Consider the following 19,019-nt stretch of genomic DNA (forward strand, 5'->3'; position numbering starts at 1 on the left):
CTTTTAATAAAGATGTGTCATAAAGGACATAGCAAAGGGAGTATAGGATGTATCTTCCACAACCCCACTAGTGAATCTAGTAATCTTTTTCCACCATTTTATGCCACAAGACACCAGCCTAAACAATTAGGCCAAAGGTGTCATAGCTGAAAATGTGTGTAAACTATTTCTGTTCTAGATTGTAAGTAAAGTACTGTTAGTAATTTATTCAATATAAGCAGATGTGTTTGTTGCTTTTGTTGTTAACATAGTAAGGATGAATTCCTACATGTGACACAGGGGCTTACATCTGTGCATACAACTTTAGGAAATGTGGCAGTTCCAAGACTAATAGCTTTATTGAAACATGTCCTTTTGTGGTGCCTAGTCTACCAAAGTTAATATCACATTAAAATGTCAGTCCGTGAGTTACTATAAGTTTATTTTTTAAACTCGTCTATACATTTGTTTGGACATAAGAGATCCACAGTAGATTACAATACAGTTTTACCTCATGAGGCAAATAATTATTTTAGAACTCTAGTGAAAGACTTTCTGCAGCTTTCACTAATTGATAACTTCTATTTCACTTCACTTCATGAGAAACTGAGAAAAGTCTGTTTCAAAATTTCAGCTGACAAAAGGCTCCTCTAAGGATAACTTCATGTAAATACTATAAGAAGAGTATGCTGTGCTATATTTTAATCTACCTTACTCTGGCTGGCTCATAAACTTTCTGTTTCACAAAATGCAACAGTGCCAAGGCAAAAGTTAGATGTTATTTTACAAAAGAGTAATGAGGAATTGGTATTTGACTGTGTCATTCTTGAATAACTCAGAGCAGCAGTCCAGAAAGTTGGGTTATTCCCTGTGTGCCAGCAGAACACAGGGATCACCAAGCCCAAAATTCTATTCTGTTAGTAACTACTAATGCCTGCACCTTCCTCTGATATTTTCCAGTCTGCCACAATCCTATTTTATACTATCCTGTCTGCAAATTAACTACAGTTGCCCCCCCTTATCCACATTTTTTTATCTACAGATTCCAACATCCACAGCTTGAAAATATTCCAAAATCTTTTTTTACCATATGCCTTTTTTAAAGCTGGCGATCGAGAGTTTACTCTCTTTAAAAGAACTAGTGATACAGGCTCTGAATTGCTGCTGCTAGCTTTCTGGAAAACTCTCTTTAAGGCTTTATCTGTTTTTGCCTTAGAGATTTGTGGTCATCTCGCCTTGAGATATCAATTTATTGTCTGTAGCCGGGAGCTGCTGGGGTCAGTTCTCTTCTCTCACCACTTCCTCAGTGTTTGTTTTCTCTCTTTTTTCAATGTGCTTTATCACTAACATGTTTCCGTCTATTTTGGATAAACCTTTCCTTTTTTTTTGGAGATTCACCCTTTATTTTAACTTATCTGTGCTGAAGGGTTGAAAAACAGGTCTTACTGGCTGGTAGGAAATTAATAAACAGAGTGCAGGAACCAACAATTACTAACTGTATAGAATTCCTGCAATATTCTCCCGGCACATGGGGAAAACCCCACTTTGTTTTTAAAGCAAGAAAACATGTAAGTTAAAAAGAAAGAGAATAAATATATCAATAATATAAAAGTATACTGCCTACAAGATGCACAGAGTAGAAAAAAACCTTTTTAACTTGGTACCAAAAGGATGATTATGTTGGCCCACAAAGGTCTGACTAGAAAGAGTATTCCATAGAGGGTGGTTCACAAACAAACAAAACCCTCTTTCATATCTCTCTTAGAGCAGGTACTCTGATAAAAGTCCCAGTTATTGATATCAGATGCCATACTGATATACAGTGGGCCCTCCCCTTACATGGGGTATCTGTTCTGAACACACACACCCCGCATAAGGGAAAATCTGTGTATGCTCACGCCTCATAGAAAATGGGGCGCACGCACGCACCATTGTTTATACTGCCGCGCAACTTCTGCATAAGCAGGAAGTCACGTATAGTGTGCCCACATTTGACACTGACCCACTGTATGATATAAAAACTAGGTACTTGCTCAACAGCCATAAATGAACCCTGATACTCAGAATTCTTATTAAACTTAATAAAAATTACATTCTACTCTCAACATACACAGCATTATAATACAGATGTTATAAAGAAATACAATCCTTACCAAGGTAGAGATGACCACTGACTGATGTTCTTCAACATTCTCAAGATCCTTAATTTCTAAATTTATTTTTCTTATATTTACCTAAAAGAACCATTAAAATAAACTTTAGGGGGGGGGAAGCACATACTGGACACAAAATAAACATTTAGAGTTCAATTCTATCGAAATATAATACAGTAGGGACTCAATAAAAATAACCCATGTGCCCACAAGTTACATATACAGATTACACTGGTAATGTTTGGGATTAAAAAATCAGAAAAGCCTCTAAAAATGTCAATACTGCTTATTGGAAAAAGGAAAGCTGAAGTCTAATTATATGATCTGAGACTTAACAAAGATTTAAGACCTCTTGGTGTAATGGAGCTATAAAGACAGCACACGTCATTCTTGATGTATGCCTATAGCATTTTCCAATACCAGAACATCAGAAATGATATTGTTGGAGGAGGCATTTCTGCCCAAATCAAGGATGGAAAATCTGTGGGCCTCGAGATATGAGAGTACAGTTTCCATAAATCATAGCTAGCATGACCCATGATAAGGGAATGATGTGAACAATTTAGCATTTGGAAGGCCACATTTTCCTCATCCCTAAATATAGCCCAGGCCTGGTTCATACAGAGACATCTGAATTATGGGTTTGTTTGTTTTTAAATGGCAAATGATTTGCACATTATTTCTCCTCATGGTAGTACGTTAGTGTGTAGGTGAATAAGATTAAAATGTACAATGGTAAAACCTAGTAGGTGAAGTAATATTCTTCTAAGTTTTGCACTTAGAATTCATGAAAATATGAGTCACACTTCAATGTTCAATTAAGAATTGCCCATATGAAACCATAAAACATTGCCAAAAATCACACAAATCTGAAAAACAAAAGCTATTTTGGGGCTTCTCTATCTTGGAATTATGAGGTTCCTGGGTAAGTTCCCTAAGGAAGTTCTATACGTTACCCTCATGTATAAGTCGAGGGCAGATTTTTGGGGCCAAAATTATGGATTTTGATATGACCCATGGATAAGTCAAGGGCAAAACTTAGAGGCATATAACAAAGGACCTAAAGGATGAAACAAAAGAAAACAATGCCAAAGAACTTTAAAAATTCCAGCAGGCATAAATGTTTGTGCTTATATTAAAGGCTAGGTGGATAAGAAAATAGGAAGTGGGTTAGGCCAATTCTTCTAAAACAAGATTAAACACCAGAGGATGAATCCTTTAATAAAAAGAGTTAAAGTAATTACATTGACCTGTAGCTAAGTTGAATCAGATATTTTAGGTCAATTTTTTGACTGAAATTTCTAGACTTATACATGAATATATACAGTACTTTTATCAGCAAGCCCAAGAACACTCTGCACAAAGCAGCTTCCAACCTAGGGAAAAAGACACTATGTAGTGCCTGAGTCAGATGAAAAGCACCACATCTCAATGACCCTATTTTAAAACAATAAACATTTCAGGAGTTTATTAGCAAAGGTGCCAAACTTGCCTAAATCTCCAATATAACAAAATCAAAGAAAATCACTATGAATAATCTATTGACTCCTCAACTTCTTTTAAGCTGTTCCTTTGACATTTTATTGGCAGACCCCCCACACCACCACCCTGTTACCTCTGGCATACTGCTTAATGCACATATCATACAAGTTTACTCTTTCACATTCCTATACATCAGCTTTCAATACTACATATACATTTTCTATGTTTTTCCCACCTGTATGTCTTTTTGATGATGATAATGATTTGTAAGGAGACGATTGTTCTCTTTCACATCTTTCTCAATATGATGTACTTGTTGTTCTAATGTTGACATATAAATTCGTTTCTTTTCAAGTTCTTCCTCCAAGTGCCTGAAATAAACAAAACACTTCAAAAAACAACTTTTATAATAAAATTCAAAAAAGTGGAATTGGGTCCAGCATTCTGATATGTCTTACAGAGAAAGCTGGCAATTAGTTGAGGCTAACCTTATGTCTCCTTCCACATCTCGGCTGAGAAATCTGGGCCGAGTATATTCAGATGAATAGTACCGCCTTTCAAACACCTGATCACCTTCACCGGTAAAAGCTTCTCTACAATTTTTGGGAGGCTTGTTTTGTTGCATAACTCTACGGGCTTCAGCATTATTCTAGGGGAGAAAAAGAGAACCATAACCAAATCATCTTATCTAGTCATGTGATATTTAGAACTAAGATTTACAAAGGAACTTAATCTGAATTTTTAGCCATTCCAGCACTCTCCTATCTGAATTTGTTTTTATGCAAGGGACTCATTTTCTGGCAAAATCTTCTCCCACAATCACAAGCATTTACCTCTTCCCTCTTCCCCCACCTAAGACAAAACGAGAGCTGTTACAGATAAGCCAAGTCAGACTTCAAGGTACGTCTTACCATATGAGGCAAACCAGCAAGCTGTTCCCTTAAAGCCTAACCACTATCAAGTCCTCGCTTGTTAGCATTATTGTGTAGCTTCAACTAGTTTCCAACGCTAAGGCAAACCTATCACAGTGTTTTCTTGGCATGATTGTGCAGAGCAGGTTTGCCTTTGCCTTCCTCTGAGGCTGAAGGAATGTGATTTGCAGAGACCTGAACCCCCATCTCCTGAGTCACAATCTAATGCTCCAACTACTACACTACACGGCTCTCAGTTTGCACCAATGTAATTAGTTAGCCCAAGAATCTTATATCATTTCAAATTATTCCTCTCATAGGGCTTGTTCCCACTTTGAAATACAGCGAATTGGCATTCAGTGTAAATGATCCTCGTTCCCATTTGAAACCGGTTCCTGTCGCAATCTGATCAAATCCTGTCGTGATGAAGTGAAGCAAAGGCAAAAAAGCCAGTGTTTCCAGAGAGTACTTTGGTTTTTTTTTTATTGCATGAATTACATATTACTTGTTACATCATTTCTAGAGAGTACTTTGAAAGCGGTCGTTTTCAGATGACTCGATTGTGAAGCGAGTTCCATAAGTGGGAACGACAGATCAGAACTGGGACAAATAGCAGAGGGATGTTTACCATCCCTCCTCATTCTTTGACAAATCCACCATCCCCCCCCCAGGCTGCTGTTGAACATGTGTTTTTTTAAATAAAATAAAATAAATTGAATGTATATTCTATTGATTGCTTTTGCAACTACTTGCACAGGCATGTAGTTGCAAAAGCAATCAATTGAATTTTTGATGAATTTATCTTTTAAAAAAAAAGACCACTGCCATGCTTGGCTTGGGCAATCCAAGCATGGCTGGACTCCGGAGGGGGCCCCTGGGGGTCGCCCTCTCCCCTGCCATGCTTGGATCAAGCCTGTGGGTCCTCCTTCTCCAGGACTTGCCTTCCATGTCAGCCCCCCCAGGCTTGTAAGTCCGGGCTGCTGCTTACATCACTAATGAAGGACATATATTTTGTAGTAGGGCAACTAGTGGGAATGACAACCATGCCACAAAAAGCAGCAATTTAATTGGGATAAGAAAAAAAACACTTTCATAGTGGGAACAAGGGACCTTTTGCACTTGAATTCCAAACCGCAGCGAGGAATGGATTTAGATCGATTTAAACTGCAAGTGGGAATGACCTTGTATAGTAACATCATGTAGCCTAACAATGGATGAATTTAATTATCATAACGATGTTCTGTAAGCGTTCTATACAGGTAAAAGTTAAATCTTACTTTTATCAGCAGGACTGTTTCTATACCCCTCATGTCAATCAAACAATTGGCTACTATTGCATTATCGAAGTCTAATGCTGTCAGGACTGATGGGAAGTTAGGATGAACAACAGCCCTGCAAAAGAGTTAAAGCAGTAATATATATAGATATATATATACACACACACACACACACACACACACTATAAAACTTGAGACAGTGTAACAAAATAAGTCATGCAAAAGATGACAGAAGGCACAACTGCAGAACTTTTAATTAGTTTTAAAAGCAGAAAATTATCCATTATAAGTGTACATTGGGCTGTATCCAATAACACCAGCGAAGACTGTACTAACATTTTCAGGACAATCCTTGGAATAATGGAGGCCTCTTGTAATGGAACAGAATTTCCCAATTTCAGTTCTCCATCTCACATCTTGTAGACTTTTACTCTGAAATATCTCCCAATTAATCCAGCCAGCTGATTTCCTAGTAAACAGTGGCAGCCAGTGGCTCTGAGGTTAGTGGGCCAGCAAATCTGCTCTGGGAATTACTCCAATTTTTTAAAAATCCATTAAAGATGCTTAAGTTTATTCCATACACAGTCGACCCTTCATATACATAAGGGTTCTGTTCTGGATTCCACCACCACCACACCGCCATGGATGCCAAAAACCATAGGAACTCAAACCCCACCCATTTTAATGGTGTGTGCTGTGTGTGTGGCTGTGGCAACATGGCCACATGCACACACTGCTATTAGTGGGAATGGGGAGGGGGCATGCGTGGATGCTCAAATCCACGGATGGCAAACTCGCAGCTGGGGCAGGCAGATCCATCACCTTGGGGAGGTTTCCTAAAGTGTGGATTAAAAAACCAGAGTAGGCTTACAATCCACTGACATCAGAGCCACTATTCACTCATGGCTGCAGAAGTATAAAGTTAATTAAGCAAGCCAACTTAATTTGTACTTTCCAGACTACATCACGTTTCCTTTGAACAACTACAACAATTACAATCCTCAAACTACAATTTAGCCAGATGCGTAACAGGTTTAGTAAATACAACTGTCTGTCTAACTTAAAACAAGTTAACTTAAATAATTTTAATTTTAAATTTGTAAACACAGGTAATAAGAAAAAATGTCAGTTCTCAAAATGGAGGAATGTTAGTAGAGGAGTCTTTCGGGGATCTCTACCAGGACTGGTGCTTTTTAAATTGTTCATAAATAATTTGGAATTAGGACTGAGTAGTGAGGCAGCCAAGTTTGCTGATGACACTAAATTATTTAAGGCAGTTAGAACAAAACAGATTGTAGGGAGTTCGAAGTAGATCTCAAAAAACTGGGAGAATGGGAAGTAAAGGAGGAAATGAAATATAAAGTAACCAAATGTAAAAAGAGAGGCACACTGGAGCCAAAAATCACATACATACTAATGGGATCTGAGCTGGCAGTGATTGACAAAGTAAGGGATTTGGGTTTGTGGTAAACAGAGCGATGAAATTGTTGCTTGATTGTGCAGCTGCTGTAAAAAGGCAATTGAAAAAAGATTTGAAAATAAATTGCCACTATCACACTGCTCAAAAACCCACAAAGAAACAAAAAAGATGGCCAGAAGTCCACTTATGATTTTTTAAAATAATATGATTTATATTTCCCGCCTCTCCCTGCAGATCGAGGTGGGATTACAACATAGAATAAAACTACAAAATACAAACAGTCACATTATAGTGTCCCCTTACAACCCCCATCATTACATAATAATAAAACACAAGATGGTTTTCTTTCTTTTTAAAAAATGTTTAACAGTACTGGGGGAGCGCTTGAAATTGTTGAAAAAGTGAACAGCTGTTCCTCAAGACTTCAAGCAGAGGCATATTTACAGGGGGAGGAGGCAGAAAAAGGGTGATCTGTAGGGATCCCAAACCTTGGGTTTTTGGGGAGGAGACTGCATGCAGCTATAGAGTAGCACAGTCTTGAAATACACCTTTGGTTTGATGAAACTTGACTCTTTCTTTCTTTCTTACATAAATGTTAACAGACTAAAACGGCCACTTGAGAACTGACAGAAAGAAACGGATTAATGATTGCAGCTTTAGTCACTGTGCTTGAATAATTAATTTGCAAGTAAAATGCCAATAAAAAAAAATCAGGGAATTATTTTTATTTTACAAAATTGAGTATTTGAAAGTATTTAATCCCCTTATATTGAATTATTAATAGCAGTGGCAATTCAAATACAAAACTAGCTGAGTATGGAGCTCATTCAGTCAAAATCACTTTATAACCCCTAACTGTAACACAGAATAACATTTGCCATAATATCAATCAAAACACATACAAAAGCAATGTTCTAGGCCACACGTGCTTGATGCACTTACCTTGACCTTGTGTCATAAACATTAGTCCGAAATCTACTAACAATAATTTGAGGACGAGAACCAGGCTGGCAGAACTTGGACATCAATGCCTGTAACACTCTTTCATCTTTATGATTATCACAGCAAAATGCCAGAGACAGACTTTTTAAACAGGACTCAACAGCCAGAGCAAGGTCAGCATCTTTCAAATGAATAAAAGCACCTAAATGCAAGAATTGATATTCAGCATATAAAACATGTATTAAATTCAACTATTAAAGTTATGCAGACTATTGTTCTTAACTTCTCTCAAGTGAAAACACCATAGAAAAGGCAGCCCCTGAGAGCAAACATCCCCTTTGCCAAAGTTCCACTAATACCACCAAACCGAGAACAATGATGTGTAATACAGGGGTACTTTCGGATAAAAGACGAAATACCCCAGGTTTGAAGAAATTTTTCGGAGTACGAAAAAATCCCTAGGAAAACTTTGTTTCCGGTTACGAAATGGGTTTTTTTTACTTTTTTTGTTTTTTTTTTCGGGTTACGAAAAAACTATTGGTGCTTTTTTTTTTTTTTTCTTCGGCTTTTTTTTTTCCCGCACGGAATCGCGGGCTTTTTTTTCTCCCTCCCGCTCGTCTGTTTTTTCCTCTTCTTATTTTTTTTTTCTTTCTCTTTTTTTGTGTTTGTGTCCCCCCAATTTTAGCCGCCTGATGGCAAATTTTCGGCTGTACGAAGAGGCCTTTTTCGGAGTTTACGAACGGTGCCACGGAACGAATTTAATTTTAGTAACACGAGGCACATAGGTAGAATATTAGAATAACATGCATATATTGAAAAAATAAAATAAAATAAAAGGCTGATCTGGATATTTGAAAGCTGTTCTTAAGAACTAATGGTAGCTTTGGACAGATCTTCATTGGCACCTGGAGACACCAGCTCTCATCTATAGGTCCTGCACTGGTATTTAATATTTTTTTTTTAATGTACCAATTGCTTAAATATTATTACAACCAATCCAATTTAGCAGTGTGAAACAACAGATGCAATGCTAATCTAAGGTGAGCTTTACCTAAAATGGTGCACTTAATAATTTGTAAGTTAAAGAAAGACCTTCAGAATTACAAACAGCCTGCCATTTCAAATACATACTAGTTAAACTTGCATTTCCCTTTATGGCCACATTATTTTGTGAATTAAAAAGCCATTTTACTGTATACATGTTCAAATTCTTTCCTGTGGAATCTTCACGCTGCCTGGCCCTCGTGGCTGGCAAGATTCCTTTTTAGATTTCAGTTTTCGGAGGGAAGAAAAGCAAGCAAGCACTACTAGATTTAATCCCCTCCCCCACTACCATTCCCCTTTCCTTGTGGGTCATGCTTATTTAGATTGTCAATCTGAGGGAAGGGAACGGTCAAATTAACGATTGTAAACTGCTCTGGGAGCCTTTTTGGTTAAGAGTAGGGTATAAACACGTCAATAAAGACAATGAAGAATGAATGAATGAGTAATGTGTGTCCCTCCACCTCCTCAGGGGTTAGGGAAGAGCCACCCGCAAAAAGGGAAAAATGTGCAAATAAGGCATGGGAGGAGCCAAAAGCAGTGTCTGTGTATGCCCCCCTCCCAGATTCCTTTTTCAATGCCTCTGAGGCAAGCTCTTGAGGCATCGGAGGAAGGAGAGAAAAATGGCATGCAATGCAAGTCCCCTACCTTACTTCGGATGTCCCGACAGCTTGCTTGAAGTCTTTGAAGACATTGTAAGGGAGGAGGGAGAATGCACACCTTCTCTCGCTACTCCCTGAATAGGGATGCCATAAACCCGTGCAGGCGTGCCAAACCCGCTTTTGGGGGTGCTGGCACGGTCACGGTCCGGTTTTGTGCCAAAACTGGGTCTGCCCCCTGCACCACCTCCCGCCCCCATGCGCGCTTCTTTATGGCCGCGGCTGCTCATGCAGCCGCTGGCCACCACTTCCGCTCCTTTCCTCCTCCACTCCTCCTCCTCCTCCTATCTCCTCTCTCTCCCGGCCCCCTGCACGCTCCCTCTGGCCGCGGCCAGCCCATGCAGCTGGCCAGTCAGCCAGCCGCCTCCACCTCCTTCTCCAACCTCCTCCTCCTCCCCCAGGCGTCCCCCTGCCTTTCAGGGCCACGCGTGCTGCTTGGCCCCCTCCCCACTCCTCCTCCTCTTTGCCTCCTCCGCGGCGACCCTGGCCCTTGCCGCGCGCAGCCTAAAATAGGAGCTGGCCCCTTAAGGAGGCAAAGCCGCTCAAAAAGGAGGAGGAAAGAGCAGAGCGGAGAGGACTCTGGGCCAAGGGAGGGGAAAGGGCTCTTTGTCTTGCCCTAACCCTCCCTTCAAGACCAGGCCTCTGTGTAAGACGAATGAGTGAGCTCTGACTTAAACCCAGAGCTGAAGAACCGAAAGAACCAAGGAATTGTGCTTTAAAAACATAGCTAAAGGAACAAACAAGATGGTTTCCGCGCAAAGCACTGATGTGACGAAGGTATTTGGCAACCGGGCGAGGAAAGTCTGAAACTTGGAAGCTGAAGCGGGGTGCCGTCCAGGTGTGACGACATGACCGGGAAGAACCTTCTCTCCTGAGTCGCCATGATGAGGAACTGACAGGACAATGGAGAACTTTGAACAGAACGAGTTGCTTTGAACACGGACTGATCTGAACAACCTGTCTGTCCTCCCAGAAGAAAATTGAGTAATGGGCTGCAATATTGCAAGACTTCAGCAGCCAAGAGCCAGAGAGAAGAAAAAGTATAAAGAACCAGGACTTTCATCTCCATTTTTTGTTGGCACCAACCGCGCGCAACGGTGTCATCCCCAGCCTTCGAGAACAACTGATCAATGTTCGGCGGCGGAAGGAAAGTGTGTGTTGAGTATTGTATGAATGTGTGAGTGAAAGAGCTCTTGATAATCAATTGTTTGTGTTACTTGTGTGATTCAATAAATGTTACATATCATGGTTGTTTAAAAACCAAATTTGGTGTTCCATCTTTTTTCTCAGCCTTGCTGTGAATAGGTCTACGGAGGGAGAGGTTCTCATTACAACACGCTCTTCAGGATAACAGGTTGCCCTTACAATCTGCAAAATCTGCACTTGCCAGGGCCCGCACCAGGGCTAATGAGGAGACTTCCTCCTCAGAGTCTGAGGCTGAACAGCCCGCCCCTTCTCCAGGCCGGAGCCTGTGAGGGCTGGCAGGGGCGGCTGGTTTCCAGCCCCAGTCTGCCCCCATTGGCCAGCCAGGCTCCGAAGGAGAGCTCCTCCTCTGTTGGGCCGGGCTGCAGCCAGAGGGAAGGAAAGGGCCATTTCCTTTGCTCTTTTTGGCACAAGGAGAGAGGAAGAGAGAGAGGAGGAGTGGTGCCATTTACAGTTTTATTTTTTTGGTTAAGTGTGCTGTTTTTTAAAGTGTTTTTTTCCCCAATTTATTTAATTTTTAATTAAATGTATTTTAAAGTGTATTTTTTTTCCAGTATTTATTTTAATTAAATGTATTTTTTAAAGTGTTTTGTTTTCCCCAGTATTTATTTTAAATTAATGTAATTTTTAAAAGATGTATTTTTCAGTATTTTGTAATATTTTTTAAAGTGTTTTTTTTTTTTCCCAGTATTTATTTTAAATTAAATGTATTTTTTAAAGTGTATTTTTTTTCCAGTATTTTATTTTAATTAAATATGGTATTTTTTAAAGTGTATTTTTTCCAGTATTTTTATTAATTAAAATTAAATTATTTTTTAAAAGTTATTTTTTTTTCCCAGATTTATTTAATTATTAATGTATTTTAAAGGTATTTTTCCATTTTCTCCCCCAGTTTTATTTAATTTTTAAATTAATATAGTTTTTTAAAAAAGGTGTAATTTTCCCAGTAATTTAATTATTAATTAATGTAATTTATTAAAGTGTTTTTTATTTTTCCCAAGTATTATATTTGAAAAATTAAAATTTAATTATTTTAAAAGTTGTTAAATTTTTTATTTTTTTCCAGTATTATTATATAATTAAATTTATTTTAAAGTAGTATTTTTTTTATATGTAATTTTAATTAAATTATTTTTTAAAAGTGTATATTTTTCCAGTATTTATTTTTTTATTAATGTTTTTTATAAAATGATTTTAGTTTTTATTTGAATTAAAATGTAATTTTTTAAAAAAGTGTATTTATATTTTTTAAAATTAAATTATTTTTTAAATATTTTTTCCCAGTATTATTTATTTTTTAATTAAATGTTATATTTTTTAAAAGTTATTTTTTCCAGTTATTTATTATAATAATTATGTATCTTTTTAAAGTTATTTTTTTTTGCATATTGAATTTTCTTTTCTATAGTGTTATTTTTTTAAAAGTGTAATTTTTGATCAAATTCCTAAGAAACATGTATTTATATATTTACAATTTTTTTTAAAAATCAGATTTTTTTTTTTTTTTTTTCAACGTGTCCCTCCATTTTTTAATAAAAAAATGTGCCCTACAATTTGGAAAATGTTTGTCCAAGGAAAGGCTCTTTTCCCTTAAGCCAAGACAAAACGCCAAAATCCCTTTAGGCTGGAAGGTGGACACAGGCAAAGGAAAAAGGCCCTCGCTTCATGGCAAAGCCGTCCGGGGGAGGGGGGGAAATCTCGGGGGCAAGGGCCAAATCAAGGTGCTGGACCGATTGGAACCGCCCAAAACCTAGGAAATTTATGATGCAACTTACCACCTCTTATTCTACTTTTTCTCCATAAGGCTTAAAAAGAGTTTCATACTAGACTGCAATCATTTGTTAAAAAACTAGAGTAGTATTTAAGAAAAAACAACAAAGATCACATAATCTCGGACGGAAATCTGTCACCTCTGCGTTTAATAGTAACAATGTTCCCATGGAACAAGACATAACAGCGGGTTGACTTGATCTTTCTGCCATGGCTGCACTGAACATTAATTAACTGTAAAAAGAAACTCTGAGCAAAGCTTTATGTTGTGTGAACGTCATTTTGCAACAGAACTGTCACCCATAGAGAAGATAGATGACCTCAACTCATAATCCGCTGGGGCGGGAACAATCCCGGTTTTTTGACCCTTAGAGGGGCCGTCCTACAAACGGTTTTCCTCCTCTTGTCCCAAGTGCATTTTAAGCTGTATTTTTTAATTTTTTTAAAAACTGTATTTTAAAAAAAAGAAAAAAAAATTAAAAACAGTGCCATTTTAAAAGTGGGCCCTTTTCTTTCCCTGTATATTTTTTGGATGGTTTTTTAAAAATTGCTACCAGGCCTCCCGTTTGGTTGTGACACTGCCCTGGTGGGTTGCCTGATGCTGCTGCATGGTGACTTCTATTGATATCCGCCCCGACCTCATTCCCTGCATGGCCAATGTCAGCTGCTCTGATTTTTACAAACTCATGTGCAGTGAAAAAAAATCAAAGTCCCTTTACTAAGTACACACTTCTGAGACGTAGAGTTGGTGCAAGAAACCTGAAACGACAAATCCACTTCTTGTGAATCCACCTTGACATGTTCAGTATGCATAGCCATGTTAAACCATGCTAAGTGTTAAACTCAAGGGGTTTGATTATGGAATAAGCCTCTGAAATATGCAAGAGGCCATGTTAAGTAAAGCCACGTGAAGTGCCCAAATGTGCTGTTGTATGTGTTTTGGAATGGAGGGGGGTGGTTTGGGCAGAAAAGGAAGTCCATTTCCGCCATCCGTCTAGGAATAATGCCCAAATGTCCTCCATTTTGATCATGCCTAAGAAACATGCATTTATATTAACATTTTTTAAAAAGCATCAATTTTTTCGCATGTCCTCCATTTTTATAAAATGTGTCCTACATTTGAAAAGGTTGTCCTACATTTGTCCCGGTTTGGAGGTCCTGACTTATGGCAACCCTACCTCTGAGAGACCTTGCCTGATGTCTCTGAGGCATCGAGGAAGGGGAGAGAATTGTGTGCGCACCCTTCTCAGCTGCTCCTGGGTTCCTCCCCCCCTGCTCTAAGGGGAAAAGCCTGGGAAGGAGGAGGAGTGCGCACACACACAGCATGACTCTCACAAGTAATCAAATTCTGGAGTGTCAAAGGAGCAAAAGTGGAGGGATGACTGTAGTTTCTTTTAGCTAATCAGAATTAATGCCTATCTACAACTCTGAGAGAGAACTGCAAGCTTTCTATAATGATGAATTAAGACCAAGAGCTGGATGTCAATCTCAAAAACATAAGCAATTGATTACCTAAAGGTCCTACTGGTTTGGATGTAAATTGCCCCTGCTGATGAGCCCGTTCAATTTCTTCACAAAGAGCTGGCATATAGTGTCCAAATCTTTTTAGTCTGTTTGTTTTACTCTCCTTTAACTCTTTCAGCTGTTGTACTTGAAAATCCATGCTTCGTTTCAGTTCATGTTGTTCCTTCCTATAAAACAAATGAAATCGCACTACTGAAATATTATGCATTATTAAAAGACCAATTCCATTTCTAAAGGCAGAAGTCTGTTATAAACAAAACTGAGTAATTTGTGTCAGCTATATCTGTCAGTAACATCCCCAAGTCAGATTCCAAAGCATTCATTACTAAGAACCATCACACACACACACACACACACACACACACACGGGTGCCCTTATTCTCCAGTGCTAATTTCTAAAATTGCTTTGATTTGAAATAAACTGTGTATCATAAAGGCAGACACCCCCTTTACCTTTGCAGAGAAACGGTCAAGGAATCAAAAGAAACCTTTGCCTTTTCAAAACTTCAGAAGGGAAGCCACTGGAGAATACCCCTTACAGCAGATAGCAGCATTCATGTAGTACCTCTTAATCCACAGGAGAACTGTGTTACTTAAGCAGGGATATCTTTTTAAAAAACAATAGTTTTGATAAGAAGTTCATGACACAAATTAAATAATCAAACTCAATTACATCTATTAAACTTACTTAAGCCTATCAGAATCTTCCCTGTATGTACATATAGCATGCTGAAACTGTTTTATCTGGTGAGCAATTGATTCATCTTGACCATGAAGTGTCTTTAGCTGTTCTTTCAAGTTGTCGATTCTTTTCTGTTTTTCCAGCCTTTCAGGTTCTGAAATCTGCTCCGCACTGTAATATTACACATATTATTTTGTTTGAGAAATTAACTGGCAAACTATTTAGAGATACAAAGACATAAACATTAACATAAATGCACAGTATACATGGCCATATCTAGTGCAATATACTTTTTCTTTGGCATACTTTTCTTGTACACAATAAACTAGTAAAATGACACCATTAGCTGGCCATCGTTTCACATTTCCACCTTAAACAGCGTAGCTAAAAAAAGTCAGTTTTTAAAACGCAATTTACATATACAGCACGATTCACACAGTTAGAACAGCAAACAGCCTTTATACAAACAAGGAGCAGCAACCTTTTTCACAATTAGCAGATTGGTGTTAGAATGCACTGTCCTAGTATACCATATGAAAAGGTACTTTCCTCTAGTGTCATTACAAATCATACTCTAGCTCAGTGATGGTGAACATTTTAGAGACTGAGTGCCCAAACTCAGTGGCATTCCTGCACCAGATGTCATCAGGTGCCGGGGGACAGGACTTCTGGGGGCAGGACATCTCCCTTCCAGATTCGGGATTTCTGGGGGAGGTTCTTCTGCCTTCTGGCAGCGGGACTTACAGGGGGAAACCCCAAGGCACACTCTCTCAGCCTCAGGCTAGCTATAGCAAACCCACCTCTGATGAAACTTGCCAAGAAAACTCTATGATAGTTTCAGTTTAGGGCTGCCATAAGTCAGAAACTTGAAGGCACAGTTTCAATTTAGGGCTGCCATAAGTCAGAAACAACTTGAAGGCACCACACACAAGCCACGCTCTCTCAGCCTCAGGGGATAGCAACGGAAATCCTCCTCTGACAAAGCTTGCCCCATAATAGTTTCACCTTAGGGTCGCCAGGAACAAACAAACAAACAGCTTCATTTATATACCGCTTCATACTGAACTAACAGTGTCTAAGGGTTTACAACTGTAAGCTAATTGCCCCCAACAAGCTGGGTACTCATTTTAGTGACCACCTTGGAAGGATGCAAGCCTGAGTCAAGCTTGAGCCCTTTTGCTGGGATTTAACTCACAACCTTAAGGTTTTGAGTGAGTGGCTGCAGTACAGGCATTTAACCACTGCGCCACCAGGGCTCCCAATAGAATGCACTGTCTTGAGGGCACACAAATACACACCCAAGACAACTCTCTCAGGCCTCAGGCTACCAATAGCAACCCCCCCCCCCCCCGACAAAACTTGCCAAGAAAACTCCATGATAGTTTCACCTTAGGGTTGTCATAAGTTGGAAATGACTTGAAGGCATAACAAACAAGTCACGCTCTCTCAGCCTCGGAGGATGACAATAGAAATCCCCCTCTGACAAAGCTTGCCCCATGATAGTTTCACCTTAGGGTTGCGAGGAACTGGTGCTTGGAAGGGAGGGAGGGTCCTCTGGGTCCATAAGTTGGAAACAACTTGGAGACAAGCATAATAAAGCACAGATGGCACAGCACAATAACAAGAACAAAGAGAGCCAACAGTTTGGGTATGCGACTCTGGAGACCAGGTCTCGAATCCCAGTTCACCCATGAAACCCACTTGGAGAACTTGGGCTAATCGCACTCTCAGTCTCAGGGGAAGGCAATGGCAAACCTCTTCTGACGAACCTTGCCAAGAAAACCCCATGGAATATTTCTATGCTGGGGGGCCATTACCCTTGTTCTATTATTTTCTGACTTAGCCAGTCTGAATGATTTGCCTGCCTTAAATGTATTCTGCCACTATAGTTACTAGGCAATTCTCCAGAGGACATTTGCAATGAACCCTTGGTACCCACTGGTGTTTGGTTCCAAGACCACCACCACCCCACCATGGATACCAAAATCTGTGGATGCTCAAGTTCCATTAAATACAATGGAATAGTAAAATGGTGTTCCTTATATAAAAAGGCAAAATCAAGGTTTGCATTTTGGAATTTACATATTTTTGGATATTTTCAAACCATTGATGCTTGAATCCATGGTTATGGAGGGATGGTTGTACTTCCAAGAGGAAGCTATTGGTACAAATGCCCCATTGTCAGTTTGTGCAAACATCCACAGTGACACTGTCCATCTGTATTATTATATGGTTATGAAGAACAGTGTGAGAAGGCTTGTGTCCAGTGAACTACCCCCAATTCATCTGTAGTCCACAGTCCCAGCACTATTTAAGACTGACAGTGTGGTCCTGCTTTTGTCCCAATGAGCTGGTATTTGTGGTGATACAGCCATAGAATGGCTTCAATACAGACATCCCCTATTTCTAAAAGGGACGGACTGAACCAGCATTGGAGGAAGAGAGCATTTAATACCAAGTCTCATGTTCTTTGTGTACTATCTGGGGCTACTAACAAAGGATGAATCTACCAGGTAAGACAACTGTGGTCATGAAATAAGAATAACCATGTTAGCTCATCGGTTAATCTCTAAATCATTTTCCCTAGAAGATACAATGAGTTACAATTTTGAAAGGTGCAGCCATGCTACCGTGCCACAGTGGAAATAAAGAGTTCTGAGGCACCTTGAAAACTATTAAATTTACTGTTGCATGACCTTGTGAACTATTACCGTATTTTCTGGCATATAAGACGACTTTCTAACCCTGAAAAATCTTCTCAAATGTTTGGGGGGGGGGGTCTTATACGCCAGGTGCAGAAACTTCCGAGCTAGACTGGTCACCACATATGGTGGGGGGAGCTGAAAAACGGCCGCGGAGCTCTGCTCTGGGCCCCACAACAAACTCCAGCTCCCAGAACTCCATAGCAAAGAGCCAGACCTAGAGTTAACGCGCTGCCAAACCTCTTTATTTCTCCAGTGTGGATGCAGCCACAGTTCTCCTCCTCCTCCTCCTCTGTCTCCCCCTGGATCCCAGCCTCCATTTCATGCTCCTATGCTCCTTGGGTTCACAGCAGCAGCGGAGCAATGCAAAGCTCGCAGCTGCACCATTTTTCAAGCAAGGCAAAGCAATGCAAGGCAATGGGGAAAGCGGAGCCCGAGCGGCTGGGGAGTCTTCTTTTTTTCCCTGCCAGGTCCTGAAAGGGGGGTAAAGAAAAAGAGGCCTGGCTTTCTTTCTTTCTCTTAAAGTATCCTTCTCTGGCCCTTCTCTCACTCACTCACATAGAAGGAAAACCAAGAGATAGGGAAAGGGGGGAAAGGAAGGAGAAAGAGTGGATCTTTTATTTTTAAACCCCCGAGTGAGTTTTGTGGTGCTGCAAGGACCCACCTCAATGGCGCGAAATGAGGATTTTGCACTAGAAAGGGAGGAAAGGAAGGCTGCATCCACACTGGAGAAATATCCCAGTTCGGTACTGCTTTAACTGCCCTGGCTCAAGGCTATGGAATTCTGGGAGCTGGAGTTTGTTGTGGGGTCCACTCTGGGCCCACAACAAACTCCAACTCCCAGAATTTCATAGCCTTGAGCCAGAAAAAAAGTTAAAGTGGTGCCAAACCAGGTAATTTCTCCAGTGTGGATGCAGCCCAAGTGTGCTGAGGGGGAAAAGACACCCCTCTCTGAGGCATCTCTTAGCCTTAGCATGCGTTGGAAGAGGGGTAGTCTTATATGCCAAATATATGCCAAACTCTAACTTTTAAAAGGAAAAGTTGGAAGTCATCTTATACACCCAGTCGTCCTATACACCGGAAAATACGGTATTTATTACTGTATTTTGTTTATTGCACTTATACCCTGCCTTTGTCCCTAAATTGGATCCCAGGCAGCTACAGTGGTACCCTGGGTTACGAAAATAATCCGTTCCGCGGCGCCCTTCGTAACTCGAAATCTTTCGCTAGCCGAAAAAGCCATAGGCGCTAGCGCTGGAAGCCGCGATTCCGTG

At 39.8% G+C, this 19,019-nt stretch overlaps 1 protein-coding gene across 5 annotated transcripts in view; it reads right to left on the bottom strand.

Moving 5' to 3' along the window:
- The window catches only part of SMC6 (structural maintenance of chromosomes 6), a 59,471-nt gene that overhangs the window by 14,918 nt on the left and 25,534 nt on the right, over positions 1-19,019 (bottom strand). For all 5 annotated transcript variants that reach the window (XR_006104444.1, XM_042472152.1, XM_042472170.1 and 2 more), the window contains exons 14-20: positions 15,050-15,214; positions 14,350-14,528; positions 8,165-8,366; positions 5,803-5,917; positions 4,103-4,263; positions 3,850-3,985; positions 2,133-2,213 (exon numbers count right to left, since the gene is read on the bottom strand). Coding sequence is in view for 4 of the 5 variants with exons in the window: in XM_042472152.1 (XP_042328086.1) it covers positions 2,133-2,213; positions 3,850-3,985; positions 4,103-4,263; positions 5,803-5,917; positions 8,165-8,366; positions 14,350-14,528; positions 15,050-15,214 (1,039 nt within the window). In the remaining variant the exon portion in view is untranslated. The remainder of the gene's footprint in view (positions 1-2,132; positions 2,214-3,849; positions 3,986-4,102; positions 4,264-5,802; positions 5,918-8,164; positions 8,367-14,349; positions 14,529-15,049; positions 15,215-19,019) is intronic.

This window comes from Sceloporus undulatus, chromosome 1 (assembly GCF_019175285.1).
Source record: "Sceloporus undulatus isolate JIND9_A2432 ecotype Alabama chromosome 1, SceUnd_v1.1, whole genome shotgun sequence".
NCBI lineage: Eukaryota > Metazoa > Chordata > Lepidosauria > Squamata > Phrynosomatidae > Sceloporus > Sceloporus undulatus.